Consider the following 16,982-nt stretch of genomic DNA (forward strand, 5'->3'; position numbering starts at 1 on the left):
TCTTTTGAGCCATCTCGGACTCAGTGTGAAAACCTGGCATTAGACAGCTGCCCCTATATTATGCAGCCCCCCCCCACACTGCTCCCTCCGTCCCTCCGTCCCTCCAGCCTCTTTTCTGGCAGGATACCGGCTGTCACTTGCGACTATAGGTTTGCCGGACTGCTCTTGACCTGAGGTGGGCCCAGCACTCCGAGGTGTCCTTGTTTTATCCCCATGAAGGAGCGAAACTAATGGAGTCCAGAGAGCCGGAGAGCTGCACGTTGCAACAACACTGCAAAGGAAACGGCATTCTCAGAACTGGAAAACAGTCTGGTGGAAGCAAATGTTTAATTTAAGAGTCTAACTGAACCGATATTAAAGAGGAAATTAGTTTTTTTGCCTCAGAGCTACTTGTGGGTATGAACGATCATTGTTTACTACTCCCCTACTCCCCTGCTCCCGTGCTCCTGTTGGAACGGACCGTTTCAAATCCTCTTTGACAAGGTGACGAGGTCGTCCAATCGATTAGACAGCCGCTCGGCAGCAGATAGCAATATGGCTAATGGCAGGAGGTGTCACTGTGTTGCTGACCTAAACAGAGAAGCTGATGAGATAGGAATCCTTTTATTAGTTTAACCTGATTCACAGTTGTTGTTCTTGTAGCCAATCAGAGAGGCCGAGCATTTCCAAATATCTGTTTGTGACTGACAGATCTTATACAGTTGTAATGCTGAATATTTCAAGGAAAGAATTTTACTTGTGTAAAGAATTTACGGAAGCAAAAAATACAGAACACCATGATCGTGAATAACCACTCAGGATATTTGTCTGGATCGTAACTGGTGACAGGTTTCTGTGGCTTTTGACTCAAGTTTTAAACTAACTTTTGTGCTGCGGATCTGAAGAATCCTTCAACATCAACGACTGATAAATATCATCAAATTAAAAAGCAATGAAAAGACTTCCTGCCAAGGTCAGATTCTTCAGGTATTTCAAACTGTATCCTCGGGCCAGACTGGTGAAGACGCTGCAAATGGATGGTATTACCCAGTAATTGGATCTCAGATGACTGGTGGAAATAAAAACCAATGACCCTGAAGCTTCAACCCAAAGACTGTCTCAATGTGGACGCTGGAATCTACTCACTAAAATGTTCATATTAGTAGAACATTGATCATATTTCAATAGTAGTTAATAAACGTGTAAACAGCAACAGAGACAAAACTTGGCTTTGTGTGATTGGCATCTTTTTTTATGTTTGTATGTTTTTAATGCAGATTTTATGTTCATTTTTTTAAATTGTGCAATAAGGGGATATAAACAAGTCAGGGCAAATACAAGAGGTTATGATAACACAAAGACAAGCAGCAAAAACAAATCAAGTAAATATAACATGTGATTGTTATCTGTCAAATCTCAGACATCATTTACTGTAAAACCTACGATGGCCTTGAAGTGCAAATCACAACAGTGAATCACTAAACAAAAACAAAAAGCAACAGCGAATAAGAAAGTACAACAACAAATCACCTAAAAAAAACAATAACAGTTAACATTAACTCAGAAAGCAAACTCCATGTACTGATGAAGACTGCAGATCAGTTGTTGTTGTTGTTCATGTTTCAAAGAACATCTTCTGCTCCAAACTTGTTGTGGCTGCCAGCATGAACAACTGCTGCTCTACAGCCACTTCAAAAAGAAGCTTATCACTTGGGAAATATTCACAATATTTTTAACCAAAGGAATTTCACGTTCATCTGGTGAGATTTCACTCCGTCATCGCTGTGCTTTGAAAAGTGTTTCATACAGTATCTCAGCATGAATCCAGAGCAGGATGCGGGCCCATCATGGGATCTGTCATCCCAGCCATCAGTGTATCAGGGGAACATGTGGAAAAACTCCTCAGGCCTGTTTCTTATGACCATGGAAAATAAAAGTAGTACATCATTAAAAAAACACATCACTACCATGAAATAAAGTTTATTTGATTGTAGGACTTTCACAGACACAGTGCATGTGAATCCATTGATTGAATTCAGTTTCTATGGTGGATTGTTTTGCTGGAAGAAAATTACATTTTGGGAAATCAGCTTATTGACTTCAAATTTTGAAGACATTTGATCCACTCATATCTCTAAATGTAAAGCTACAGTTAGCAGCTAGTTAGCTTAGCATATACAGTAGAGTAGAAACAAAGGGAGAGAATAAAATCTTTAAAACCATCGCTTGTAAAATCTTTTTATACTCATGAGAAATGAAGAAGATGAAGAATTTTCACTTTGCTCTTGTTCAGGACGACCCCCCCCACTATCTGTACGACAAGTTTCAAGTGATTTTACTGGAGACATTTTTAGAAAATTAAAGATAAATTCAGCTCCTTTTTCATTATGGCATCAATAACATGATGATAAAAGCCTTCGACTCGCTGCTGCTAGCTCTAGATTCATGTTAATCCTACAGTTGTATCATCCTTATTCATTTAATGGACGTTATAGGGAGTCAGCATCAAGAAGACCCCCCCCCAGCAGCAGGCGAACTAAGTTTTGTCGCTGACAGCTGGAGAGTGGTCTGCTGACAGGAGGCAGGCAATAGCTCACACTCAAATACCGACTGTATCACTCCACTTCCTGTCCACGGAACAAAGTTATCACCTGGTGACGTTAAAGGCTGGAGGATGAATCGGGACCGAAGGTGTTCCACCTGCACGGTTATCAAACCTGTGAGGACCCAGGTCTTCCCACTGAGCCACAGCTGCTGTCAAGGCCTCTTCTCAGTCTCACCTTTCACATTTTTCTCTCCCATGAAGCGGAGCGAGCCCTCGCCCTCATCCTGTCCTCGCGCTGAAAGGAGATTGCTCTCCTCTGGAGCAGCGGGAGGGAGGTGATGAGCAGCTTACCTCCAGGAGGGATTAGCCTTATTAAAATGAAATAGTCTAGTCCTGAGTGACAGAGCAATGGAGGCGGAGGAGGGACGGGGCAGGGGGGACAGAGGAGAGGGCCGACGTTGTGTGAGGCCCCCGGCCCCCGAGGATCTGAAGCACCGCTCCTCTGTCTTCTCCCCCTCCCTCCATTCTTCACTTTCACCTCTCACTCTCTCCTCATCTTCTCCCCCCCCCCACCTTTCTCCTCTGGTCTGCTCTCTCATCATCACTGCTGATCTGTCAGCGGAGCGTCAAGAGATCTGCCCCGAGGCTCTCAGATGAGCTGCCAAGTACAGGGGCTGGACCGCAGGGGAACAAAAGACCCCCCGAAAAAACACGGCAGAGAGGCTGGGACCTCGGTGAAATGTGTTTAATAGCCCTCACATCGAAGGGCGCTGCATGTATGGAATGTGAGGCCAGGGTCAGCGCGTAAGGGTTCCCAGCAATTACCCAAAGCTTAGCTCTCCCATGTTCGTAAGGAGTGAATGAGAAGTATGTAGTGGAGACCATGAACCGACCAGTGCCTCTCGGAACACGACCAGTGAAAGATGGGAGAAGACTTAACAACCCTGAGTGTGGCTCTGTCATTTGGACCTTGTGCATGTGGATTGTAGCACAGAGTTCTGAGTGAAGGATGAAAACCACGTTGTCATCACGTGTTGAATCTGTTTGAACGGCAAAATCATCTTTTTGCAAGAGAAACCGTTTTCTCTGGAGACTACGAAGAAAATGATTATTGACGTTATGTATTTCGATTACATCTTAAATTTCCATGTAACTTTATAGCGTTCAGTTCAATGTGAAGAGTCACATTAATGGAGTGTTTTGTATCATGTTGAGTTAGTGTGAACAAATCAAAACACTTGAGTGATTTCATTAAATAAATTGTGTGTTTAATGTATAAGTTTAACATTATACATTTTTTTTAATTAAAAGTGACCCTTTACATTGAATTTATGTAAAATAGTTACATGGAAACTTTCTATTTAATTCAAAAAGTCACTGTTTAAGGCATAATCTTTTCTTTTTTGAGAGTATTCATGACCCTAAATACTTTAAAAAAATATATCTTAGGGTTAGGGTTAAAATCAAATATAAAAGACTAGTATGAGAATGAAATAAAAAGCACTAGGATTATTTTATATTCAATTTCTGCCAGTAGATGCCATTCACCTAAATCTTTCACCTGGACCTTTAAGTAATATGAAAGAGTTATTGCTCAGTTGGGAAATGAACCACTGCTGCCGAGTTGAGTTCAGACACTGTTCAACCAAACCTTCATACATCAGTTAGTCTTAGAGTGATATCAACAACAGCTCGTTTTTAATTAAATGATTAAAAAGTCCGAAACCGAGGGCAGCGTGTTTGTGTTGGTAGCCGGTCGCTCCTGATACTGAGTGAAAGGTCGGCACAGATTAAGAGAAGAAGGGGAGAAAAGGTCTGGTTTCACACGCAGGTGGCTGTCGAGGATGTTTACCTAAAAGAGGCCCATATCTCTTCTCTCTCCCAAATTAGAAATGAACAAAAGTTCAGCTCAGTTCACTCAGCCAGACGGCCTGATATCAAGTGGCGACCCTGACTGTCCAAACAGGCTTTGACGTTACTATGTCTACCTCGGTCTGCATATGGGATTTCACGTTTGCTTTCATTGGGAGCGAGGGAGCTGCTCTGCAAGTCAAACGTGAACGGGGGATTTTAGCAACAATGGACGTTTACTGGAGTCAGAAACTGAGTCTAAAAATAAAAACCTTATTCCAGACGTTTACAGACGGATTCAGTCAGAAATAAATATCACAGGTTGAGTGGATCATTTTCTATTTAGACTGTGTGACAGACGGACGGGAATGTTTGTCTCCGTGGGTTAAAATTATATACATTTTCTAACCGTTTGAAATATGTGGCTCTGTACGTTTTAAATTCCATCTAAATGTTTATGGGAGGTTTTGACGTTTGAGGGGGTGTTTAACAGGGCGCGCGGTGCGTTCAGGTACATTCTATTCCCTCAAGCTTCCTCATGCCCTGTGAAAACAGCCATAAAATACATGATATGAATCAACAGTAGTGACATCAAACGAGGCTGAAAACCATTTTGTGCTGACAGGCCGGCGTCTGCTCTGACTTCTGATGCTAACTGCCAGAGATGTGTATCACCTCAGCTGGAGCCGCAGTGTCCACTGTCCGGTCCGAATGATTTGGAAGTGCTTCAGTGGCATTTAACAGCTAATTGTTTTGGAGTCCACCTGTGGTGCACGCTGTTCTAAGTTTAGGTTAATGGCTCATATCTCGCGAGTGTTGCTGGTAATGTTGGTTTTTCCGGAGCTACAGTAAAAAGAAGCAGCCTTCCAGCGATGGGTTTTACTAGACGGCTAAATGCAGCTGCATCCTGGGAATGTCCCTGAAGCTGAAAGTCGTTCTGGGAGATTCCCACAAGCCGGCAAGGGCAATTCCCCGACTTGTTTATCTCTGTGCGGCGGAGGTTGAGTTATAATGCTCCCACAGCAAAGAGATGAATCCACAAAAACACAAAATACTACACTCCTGTAGTGGAGGTCATCTTTTCCCACTGGAACCCGATAATACAAAGAGTGTGTTTAGGAAACTGCGACAAAAGTGTTGAGTCATTTCAACGGCAGTGATGCGACTGCTGAGCCACATGCAGATTACGAGATAATGCATAAAAATATAATCAAACCTCACCAGGCTTTAACTTTAAACTTGGATTTCCAGGAAATATTTTTAAAGTTTCAATTTGCTCCTTAAAAAAAAGTTATAAAATAAGTGTTTTAAAAAACAGAGACCACAGGCAGAGGTAAAATAATATACTTTATTATGACCATACATTTCTCAGGATCAACACAAAGCGATGTTTCTGTTTTGTTAAGCGATGCTTTCCACGTGGTATTTTATCTCCAGAGGACAAAGAGGACAAGACCGGTCGATGTAACATGAAAACGAATGCAGGTGTTTGATGTTGATTCGTGTTAAGACGGAGATGAACTCATTGATAATGAAACTGGATGTTGCTCTTACATGTGCCAGGTTGTGGCTCCCTGCAGGACGTGGGACTGTGCTGCCTAAAACAGGCTTCATGCTGAGTTTAGACCTCTATTATAAGGGTTTTGATGTTTGTTTAAAGTATCAGTAAGAATTTAAAAAGTCATAAACGTCTTTGGAATCTTTTTACATAAGCAGCTTTTTAGATCTGGAAATCTAATTATCGTATAAAGTGAGGCCCTGGTTGTTTTGTGATGTGTGTGAGCGGACAGATCTCTGCTGAAACTCACTTTCACCGCAGAGCAGCGGGAGCGGGAACAGACACCGTGTGTGTTGTAAACAAAGACACAAACATCCCACCAAATATCCACCTGAACAACAAATTCACTTACTAACTCTTGTTTTTACACCTATAGATGATTTGGGATGAATATGTTTTGTGTAGCGATGAGTTGGGACTGAATAGGAATGTTTTCCTTAAGTTGAGATTGTCACATGTGATTGTGCACTGAATATTTTTGACAAAACCAACACTCAAAGTTGTGCGTTTTCACAATTTTCAGACATTTCACAGACTACATTTGATCAAGACAAGAATCGTAAAGTTAACCGAGTCGACGTCTGTCTTTAAGTCCTCTGGAGAGAAAGCTGGACCGAGGACATGATCAATCTGAGAAACAGGGAGACGAACAAACGAGCATACATTACAAAATAGTCTTTTTACACATAAATATCAAATACAAAGGCAGATGAGAGGGAGCCTTGTTTATGTCAGTAAAGCTTTTGACCATGCAACGTTCAGTACCTTTAAAAAAACAACAACAACATGAACACAGCTTAGTCCACCAGAGACACAATGTCAAATATACATGTATACACAATATAACAAAAATAACAATGTCACTTTTTCTGCAAGGGCACGATTTTATCATATATTTTACAGCTAAAGTTGTACCATTAGTCCAGCACATTGAGATGTGTACAGGTAGCTCGAAGGGAGGAAAAGCGACTATCGCTACAACACTACGAGGTCATCGGAAGTATTTAAATATGCCATCGAAACAGAAGCTGTAAAAATAATATACTCCGAATACATTTATATAATTATATACATATACATATAGGTTAAATACTGATCATTCTGAATCCCTGGATTGCTGAGAACAAACCTTAGTCGATTTAGGCAGCTAGCTAAAAGTTGTACCAACTGAGCCCCGTCGCTAACGGCTTCTGCCGCCGCTCGGAAAAAATTGTGCTTCACATTTGAGCTGTTTCTGTTTCACGGTTTCGCCAAAAGCTGAGAGAAGCAAAAAGGTTTTTAAAAGGAATAGCTTTCGATGCCTTCTGTGAGAAGACGTTTCATGAATTTCTTAAATAAGATCAATACAACTCTCGTGTCTTTAGCTGGAGCTGGCAAGCTAGCTTCAAATGACCTACAAAACTTTTAGCGCTAGTTGAAAACTTATCCAGTCTTAAGTGTTGATGTCGCAATGTTTTCTGGGCTATTTCAAATTATAAAATGAGGATGTGGACTATAGTTTTGAGCCTTAACTGAATACAATGCAACATAAAACACCCTTTCTCTGGTTTTGTTGCCCGATCAAACGTTATCTCCGATCGTAGATTATCTCGTACCCAACTCTGAAAAGTGTTTATCTAAACAGTGTCGAAACATTGAAAACTTGCACAAAGTAAAAAACATTTCAACCCATTTTCCTCCATATTCATGTTTAAGAGGAGGTTTCAGTCGCAGCTGTTTCTCTCCATTCAGTCCACAGACAGAATATATTTTACTGCATGATCTATAATGACAATCTACGTTACTGCCTAACTCATAAGTGCATTATTGTTGTACAACATTTAGTGTTTCATACCTCAATAGAAAAGCTCTCTGCTGCCTTAAAAAATAAGAAATCCACCCTGAAATAGAACGAACACAAGCTCCTCCTGCGATACTCTGACTTTACACATGAAGTTAGGTTTACTCATCGAAAAACACATTTTAATTCCTGGAGTGTCTCATTGAATAAATGGTCAAATTAAAAGATATAAACTGGATGAAACTAGAAGCTTGAAACTTCCAGGAATCTTGTTTTTTTTCCTTTCAGCAGAGAGACGAATGCTCTGGTCAATAACAGTGAGGTTCAATAAGAATATGAGAAGATATTCCTTCTCTCTGCTTCCAGAAATAACACAAGGGCCTTGCACAGATTCTGAAATGATTGAATTACTTCATTACATATTATGTTGGAATTATTAATCGAAAGGCCAAATGTCTCCCAGAGTTTTCCGGCCAGTGAATTCATATTAAAGTGTCCAATGTCCAAATGCCGCTTCAGATTCTGCCAAGAATTTTGGAAACTTGAGTTAGTGTTCATCACTGATAAAAACCTTGAACGAGCAGAGCCCCATTGTACCTAGACTAGATTTGTACCTGCGTTTTCAAAGTAAAAGCTCCTCACACCTATCCTACATGTTGTCCTGTATCAGAGGAGGGGATGCGTTTTATTCCAGGGTGGACTTTCATCTCCACGTACCACCTTCGCACAATTAAGGCACCTTTTAAACCCCTGAGGGGTCAATGGGTTCTTCTAATAAGAAGAGAAGCAACAATAACAACATGGAACACACAACGGGACTGAAACAAACCGATGACAACCCAAAGTGAGACGGTCGACAAAATCAAAGGAAAACAAACACATTAGGAATGTCTATGGGTACAAATGCCAGAAGTGCCCTGTCACGTTTCCTCTCATCTCATCCTTTAGGGTTTTACAGCAGCACTGCACGACACGTTGCCACGGTGACCTCACGGGGTCGCCATGGGAACAGTGTGGCGTTATCCTGAAGCACCTTGATTGGTAAAGAAGGTCTTCCTCGAACCTCGTCAGGCTTTGACAGAGTGTGTGTGTGTGTGTGTGTGTGTGTGTGTGTGTGAGTCAATATCCGACGTTGAGCTTGTTCTTGTTGAGCTCCCTCTCCAGGTTTCCGATCAGCGTGTCGATGCTCTCCTGCAGGTCCCTCAGGTTCACTCTGTTGCTCAGCACAGGGCTGATGTCCTGGATCTTCAGGTAGGCCTGGTACGTGTGCTCTCTGGGCAGCCGAGGGGGCAGGATGTGGTCGCACACCCGAACCTCTTCTTCCTCCTCGTCTTCTAATGGCTGTCCGTTGCCTGAACTATCGCTCTCTACGTGACTCTCCTCCTCCGCCTCCTCCTCCTCCTCGTCCACCTCTTCAACCTCCTTTGCCACATCCTCTAAAGGAGGTGGCTCCTGCTCAGCCGGATCGCTTGCAGGGCGTGTGACCTTCTGTTCTTTATCTTCCTCTTCATCCTCAGGCTTCTCCTGCTCCTCCTCCTCCTCAGCTGCCTCCGTATCCTCGGAGGGCACATCATCATAGTCCGCCTCCTCTTTGCTGGGAGGCAGCAGCGTTTCAGAGGGGAAGTAGCTCTCGCCGCAGCGGCTCCAGTCACCGGCGTAGCGGTTGCTCGGGCTGTCCAGACGCCCCGGTTTGGGCCGAAGAACACCCGCCATCTCCGCCTCAGAGAGGTTCAGGACCTGGGGGCGCTCTCTCCTCCGCCGCAGAGGAGGAGCCGAGAGGCGGTCTGATGACGCCAGGGGTTGATAGGAGGACTCGCCATGTGGGTCAACAACTGGAGGAGCAGAGAGGAACAGAGACAAGAGACAGACGGAGTTAATCAGATGTACAGTAAAGAAAATCCTTAAAGGAACATTTCAAAAGTTTGGGAAAGATTCAAACACTGAACCACTCAAACGTTTATGGTAAAACAACGTTTTCTACTTTGGAAAGAACTTTCCCCAAAATGATGTAATATTCATTTATAATTTTACCCAAATTACAAAAGAGAATAAAACCACACTTTCTTAACAAAGTGATTTCTGGCCATGCAGATACTTTACATTTTATTTGCAAACACTTTGAGATGTTTGTCTCTTATATTTCTACCACTACAATTTTCGTAGGGACTATTTTTTTTTGTCGTAAGTAGTTTTATAACTGATCTCGTTGAGGACTGTCAGACTGTGGAACATCTTGTTAGTTATACTTTAGTCCAGTTTTCAAAAATAAAATACAATCAGCTCCACAAGGTTGTGCATGAAACTGTGTCTATTCTGAAGAAAGAATCTCAGGGACATCTTGACCCGGTTTTCCTTTGGCTGCTGGTTATTTCCTAAAATAATATTTACTCAAAATGTTATGGCTATTTTCTATATTTTCTTTATTCGTGTAATATCACAACATTTTTCTTGAAATCTCTTGATTTTTTTCTTCTTCAATGTGGCCCTAAAAAGAAAAATCAAACGTACGACTTATAGTTTACATGTAAAAACATTTCAAACATTTCTCTTTCACTGTAGTGAACTCAGGAAGTTCTGAGAACCCTCATTATATGACACCTGTTCTGATATCTAATCCAGATGTGAACATGCCGTGCTCAAAGTCAAACACATGCTGAAGTCACTCCAACACACCGCTGCCAGACGCCTACTGTTTGTTATCAACCGCTGGACTCAACCAAAGCTTTAAAAAAATGGACCGAACCGTGTTGACCGATTATGAAAGGATGATCTGACCGTGCCAAAAACACACTGAACACTCCAACACAACCAGGCCGGTTACCTGTCTCTCTTTATCTCTGTGAACCTACACTGGTTGACACCGCTAGTTCTCCCTTACTGGATTAGAAAGGAACAAAAAAACAAAGTAAGAATAAGTCAGAGATACAACATCAAACAAAGCAGAAGTTCATTTTGTCTCTGTAAATTACAACAGAGGAACTCGACGATTATTTCCCCCAGACGCATTTTTGACTAACAGCTTTTCCAGCATCACATTCTTTACAAAAGAAATAACGATGAATTATGATCCACGTCGACTCCGGTTCATTCATCAGCAGCGTGTTTATGAGCAGCGGTTGCATGCTCTGCAACTCCTGAGGCTAAAGACTCAGGCAATTATCACCTAAAACAAACAGGAATTATCCTCCTTTAAGAGACAGCGTGTTATTTCACTTCAGACGTGATTCACTGACACGATTAAATTATCAGCTGTCAGCAGAGAAGACAGAAGACGGGAAGCAGTTAGAAACGATGCGAGTTAAAAATGTACATTCTGTGCTGATCTTCACCTCCACCTGTTCATCAGCAGCTTTTAATGCTTTATGAAAAGGATGAGGGGTATTTAGGGGACTGATCTCTGAGTGTGTGTGAGTTGGTGCAGATCCACATAAAAGTCAGGATCTAGTGAATGTAGATGTGTTTTCACGAGGAGACTGTTAAGCCTTGGTGGAGTTATAAGCTCTATGAGTGTCATTCTATTTTCAAAGTGTTCTTCCTGCACACGAGCACAATAAGGAGAAGCTAATGTCCTCACACACCTCAAACACACATTCTCCTCTTATCTCTGTCAGTCTGTCTATGAAACCATCTGCTCACACATACACTTGTTACACTGAATAATTCACACTCAAGTCACAACACACACTCATGCGCTCTCACACTTCCTGTACAGAGCGTCAGTCTTTAAGTCTTCAGACGTCCCTGCACTTGCTCAAAGATGCAAACTGGGGACCTGAGCAACAATGCATCGGAGAGGGTGTGTGTGTGTGTGTACTTGTACAGATATCTTCGTGAGGACCACCTATAATCTACAAAGTGAGGACATTTTTGGCGGCCTTCACTTTCTGACCCACTTTTAATGGACTGTTTGAGGGTTAAGACCTGGTTTTAGGGTTAGGGCTTTAGTTTTGATGGTTAAGGGTAAGGGGCTAGGAAATGCATTATGCCAATGAGTGTCCTCACTACGATATATGCACAAACATGCGTGTAAGCCTGTGCGTGTGTGAGGCGTGAAGAGGCGGCTGAAAATATCCCATTATGGTTGTGAAATGTTAGGGTGAAGCTTCAGGGGCTAAGGTTAAGTCTGGAATGTCTTTAATTATAGTCCGGGCGTCCTACGCTCTGAGCCGGGGAAGCGGACAGACTGGAGACGTCACTGACGGTGCACACAGAGGCCTGAACCTGGGCAGGAGGCTCTGTCAAGGTTATTACAGGTCACTGGAGGCAGGACGGCTGCATGACATCAGCAGACGGGAGCTTAGAGTAAAGGAAATAAAACTACAACTTTCTCCCGTCTTCCCGTACAGGAGGGTGGACGGTGCTCGAACCTCAGCGGTGAATCACAGAAATCGGTTCAATGTGGAAGTCGGAGGATGCGGTTACATTCAGAGACGAGACCAGACGCAGAGTCAGTTCGTCTCATCACTCAGCAGATCTGCTTAAAGCTGCAGGTCACAGTGAAGAGCTCTGAGGATTTAGATCTTTCACCGACAAAGTCTGTGCGACGTGATGTCATATTACCGCAAACTGAGTTTTAAACTGATGACTGTGCATGTTTGAAACTCTCATAACCTCAATGTTTATAAAATTGTAATAACCCAGAGGACAATTAATTATTTTAAACAAGGTTAGTATAGTAGAATATTAGGGCCATGTTGAAGTTTTTTTTCCCGACAATAAAGTTGTGATACTATGAGGAGAAGTTTTAAGTTTAAAGTAATAAAGTAATAAAATATTACAAAAAGAAAATCATAATTTTACGAGTAGTTGTAATTTCACAAGAATAGAGTCTTAACATTAACTCGTGATAACGACTCAAATAAGTTGTAATTTTAGAGGGAGGAATATCACAAGATCTGTCTGATACTTATAATTACAACTTTATTCTCGATTTGTTTTCTTCAACATGACACCAATACTCAATCGTAGGTTAGAGCAGGCCGACAGCTACAGGGCGAAGCATTGTCCTGATTTTATAATGTTATTTTTAAATGTTAATAGCTGTTAGATCAATGTTATAGTATTTTGATCAACATTCTGCAGCAGCTGAGATGTTAACTGCACCAAAGCAGCAAATCACACACTTGATCAGAGACAGCGTGAGAACTAAATACACAAAATTTAACCTGTAAGTTGAGAACATTTGAAACTAGTCGCTGTGACCGGGGCAAATTTCCACACGTTCGCCTGCAGCTCTTTCATAACTCTCCGCTCCCTCGTGAATAATCTTCGGATTCCTTCATATCTCACGCTGAGCAGACAGCTGCAGCCGGCACTGAGCGGCTGTGCAGGCAGACAGATGACCTGTGTGGGTGACTGTCCTCGGCTGGTGATTTATCTTCAGACTGGAGGAGGGGCCACGCCTCGAGAGTTTGGTTTACGTTAGGACTCAGTGGCTGTGATTGGCTCGGTCTGGCATCATGAAGCACTCTGTGGAGAGTTTCATCTCTGGGGAGCCGACAGATGGTGGTGAATGTCTATCAGCTGCACTTGTGCCAGGGGTGGATAACCTCAACGATCAAAGCAGCCCGGCCCTTTAACCGAGCTTTGTAGAGCTGAACCACAGAGCTGGGGATGATTTGTACGAGAACCTCGGGCTTAAGACTTTCATGTATGGTGCAGATACATAATCTGACTGTAAACTAGAGCCGTGATACCTGGTAGAACTATAGACTGTTAATAAAGATGGACAACGAATATCCATAGCATCAATTAACTAACTATAACTAAACTTACCAGAACAAAAAGAGCACTTATACATACATCTTAGAGATAAAAAATACCTAAAATGACACACCTTGTATGTAACGTGTACTTTTTATGTCATGGTCCCATCCCCTTACATGGAGGAGGCAGGGTTTATGACCTATACTGCAGCCAGCCACCAGGGCTTCCCTTTTGGAGCGCACCCGTGTCGTCCACTTCTATAAAGTCTATGGGTAGAACTTGAAAGTGGAATCACCTGGCCACAGCTGCAGCAGGTAGTGCAGGACCTCGATGTGCTTCTTGAAGTGCAGAGCGCTCGCCAGCTCCTCGGAGTCGATGAAGATTCGGTTGGTGTGGCACGACGCCTCCTGGCGCTGGCTGAGCAGCACTGGGCCGAAACACACCGCCAGGTTCTGACACGTCATCTTGTTCACGTCCTGGTGCGACGCCACCAGCTTCAGGTGGTTGAGGAGCTTCCGCAGGCTCACCTGATTTAAACACACACAGACAAACAAGACGTGTTAACAGCTGAAGAGCTGCACTGTAAAATCTACTTCAACTTGTTATTTGAAGGAGAAATCTTGATTATTTAAGGGGGGCCTTAAAGAGACAGGAGCTAAGACCAAGTGTTTCCGACAGAGGCTGAAAAGAGGAGCTGCAGCAATGGACAGTTTGAGGAAAGTCATGTTTTTTCTGAACATTAAAGCATGAAAACAAATTATAATGATGAACCTGAATATGAGCAGAATATTTCCCCTTTAAAATGTGTGTTTATGGAAAAGAAGCATTTGGGACATCCTGGTGACCTAAGGGTTAAAAGGCAGTCATGTATCATCCATGTGAGACTTTGTGCCATTTATCATTAATCTGATAATACTTATTTGAAGGTGAAAAGATAGAAACACATCGGTACAGTCATGCATTCACTGAGCCACCACTAATATCACCCAGTGTAAAAGCCGACGTAATGGAGATTTAACAGCAGTAATCTGAACATCATAACCATCATTATCGATGCCACAATTATCCCTTTCACCGCCACTTATGTGACACTGTTCACTACAGCTGCAGCAGGGGGGGGGGGGAGAGATAAACAGTTTATCTTGCTCACCCTCTCCACCTCCGGCAGGTTCTCCAGCAGGCTGACGGTGTGCTCCGAGTCGGCCTGGTCGTTCTCGCAGCCCCCCGGCCCGATGCGCAGCGGCCTCGTGGCCATGGCCTCTAACACGGCCTCGTACAGCTGCTTGGTGATCAGAGGGTAGGGGAGCTCTCGCAGGTAGTCCTTCAGAACGCCTGAGGAGAAGGAGACAACAGAGAATAGTGTTATTTATTATCAAAATATGTCATTAATTGTTTACTGCACTCAGATCAACGTGTTACTTCGGCCACTAGGGGTCTCTCAATCAAGACAATAACAAAAGACCTAGTTTGAGGACGTTGTGAAGCAGCGTGGGATCATGGGAGTTGATGTCTTCACCACCACTGCAGATGAAAATCTACCTGATACCTGGATGAATGTATTTAAGTTTCATTCACGTTCTGCAGCAAATGAATAATCGTGATCCATTTTGGCGAAAAACAACGCAAACAGTGGCTAGCAGTGTATTTTCCTTCATCATCCATCGTTTGTTGCGTAACTTACAGCAGAGACGAACGAAGTCGAGGCTAAAGCGGATACGACGCGATTAAAAGGCAACAAAAGGAAACTTCCCGTTATATCAGAGTTTGTCGGAAACATTTTGAATAATGTAACTGCACAAGTCGACAAAATATAGAACATAGGTCAAGTTGTCTTTAGACATTTTATATGTTTAAACTGAAATGTGCTAACAGCTGTAAATCCTGACAAATCGCCAACAATTTATCTTTACTATTAAGTCACTAAAGAACAAAAACTTATTTTTCCCCTCTTTTTTGAACAATTGAACCCGGTGAACCCGGTGAACTCTCCTGGCCGCAGATTGAGGCGCCATTATTTCCGTGGTCGGTCCTGTGGCGTCGGCTGTGATGCCCGATTGGAGTCGGGCGTGATTCCCGCAGCCAGAGGTGTTCGGGTGTCTGTGACGGCGCATTCACACCTGTGACCTGTCACACCCACGGTTCAGACAAAAGCTACGGGAAAACATGAAACCCACGCTGTCTGTCTCCACTAAGCCCCTCAAATATCGCTGGCATGTCTTTTCATCAAAGGCAAAGAGGAGAATAAATAGGGAAATAAAAAGGCTCTTGGCAGAGTGACAGCTCTTTGTGGTGGAGTGTCTGCTCTCGTTTCCCTCTGAGTGAAGATAGATCAGTTTTCAGACAGGGCTGGGGGCTGTGTAATCAGCAATATTGGTTTTGCTCCAGACTAATGCACACTGCTTTTTAAAATGAGTCACAAAAAATAATGGTTTTATACGTACGAAGGATTTCAATTATCAAATCATCCTCCCACGAAAGACAAACTCGTAATGATGTTTATCACGAAGACGGCAGGCAAAGTGAAACTGGATTTTTGGGGCTGAAGCCAATTCTCAGTTCAAAATGGAGTTAAAAAAAAAGCACAATATCGACATATTGGTGGATTTTCTTTGTAGAAAATATACAAATAAGCAATTTTCAGACATGAACTCCGGAAATTGTCTTAACAACTGGATCTGGATATTCTCTGGATTTTGTCTTTCACTCCCCTGTTCGATTGCTAAGATCTGCTGCCAACACTTGCTTAGGCAGCATTTTGGAAGCAAGCTGACCAGGCACCAGTCAGATCAGATGACTGAGGAATAATCTCTGCTACAACTGCTGCTGTTGTTATCTCATCTGCTCTTATAGGTTCAAACATGCACCTGAAGATTTCCTGCTCTCGATGTTGGCAGCTTTGCACCGTGACGACTGCTGATTCAATCACAGCTTTCCTACATCGGCAGCTTGTGTTAACATGCTTATCATAAGATGCTGCTGATGCCTGTTTTTATCACAGGTGACACAGGTCTGCTTGTGGATGACGCTGCTCACGGGTTAAAAGTGGTGTCAAATTCCCTCGGGCTTGTGTCACAGGTTCTGATTACGATGCTGTGAATAAACAGAGGCTCTGGCTTCATCACCTCCACGTCGCTGGAAACCCGAGGTGTGTTTCTTCTGTGGCGTCTATTTACAGAAAACTACAATGAGATTCAGGGTAAATCCGCTGGTATCCACTTAGGCCCGGTGAGGAGAAGAGAAGGCACAATTTAACTAATTAACTAATCCTGGTAAATCCTCACTCTGCTGAGAGTGGGACTGAAGCACAGGCCCGTTCAACATCAATCTCTGGAGAATAAAATGACAAATGTTTGCTGATATTTCAGTGAATTCAGGCAACGACACAATTCAATCTCTTGTTTTCTTTTCCTGCAGCTACACGAGCTCACGAGTCTTTAAATGTGGGATTAACAGAGAGGAAGAAGGATCTAAATTCAGTCCAGTGTGACAGCGCCTGTAACACTCAGATTAGCATGAGCTTCACTGTCTACGCACATTCACTCAGCCTCATACGGAGAGAAACA

General features: G+C 42.9%; 1 protein-coding gene and 1 long non-coding RNA gene across 3 annotated transcripts in view; both read right to left on the reverse strand.

Moving 5' to 3' along the window:
• Positions 1 to 1,209: 1,209 nt before the first annotated feature.
• Positions 1,210 to 2,817, reverse strand: LOC118121096. Its single transcript, XR_004698274.2, has 2 exons — positions 2,631 to 2,817; positions 1,210 to 1,893 (listed from the first exon to the last, which is right to left on the reverse strand). It is a non-coding gene; the product is annotated as an uncharacterized LOC118121096 (long non-coding RNA).
• A 2,892-nt stretch (positions 2,818 to 5,709) lies between these two features.
• The window catches only part of syde2 (synapse defective 1, Rho GTPase, homolog 2 (C. elegans)), a 47,291-nt gene continuing 36,018 nt past the window's right edge, over positions 5,710 to 16,982 (reverse strand). The window contains exons 6-9 of one of the 2 annotated variants that reach the window (XM_035176167.2): positions 14,570 to 14,751; positions 13,715 to 13,946; positions 10,535 to 10,590; positions 9,411 to 9,545 (exon numbers count right to left, since the gene is read on the reverse strand). In XM_035176167.2, the coding sequence (XP_035032058.1) occupies positions 10,577 to 10,590; positions 13,715 to 13,946; positions 14,570 to 14,751 (428 nt within the window). In that variant the 3' untranslated portion in view covers positions 9,411 to 9,545; positions 10,535 to 10,576. Of the gene's footprint in view, positions 9,546 to 10,534; positions 10,591 to 13,714; positions 13,947 to 14,569; positions 14,752 to 16,982 lie in introns of both variants that reach the window. The other variant, XM_035176166.2, reaches the window with a different exon arrangement.

This window comes from Hippoglossus stenolepis, chromosome 14, assembly GCF_022539355.2.
Source record: "Hippoglossus stenolepis isolate QCI-W04-F060 chromosome 14, HSTE1.2, whole genome shotgun sequence".
Lineage (NCBI taxonomy): Eukaryota > Metazoa > Chordata > Actinopteri > Pleuronectiformes > Pleuronectidae > Hippoglossus > Hippoglossus stenolepis.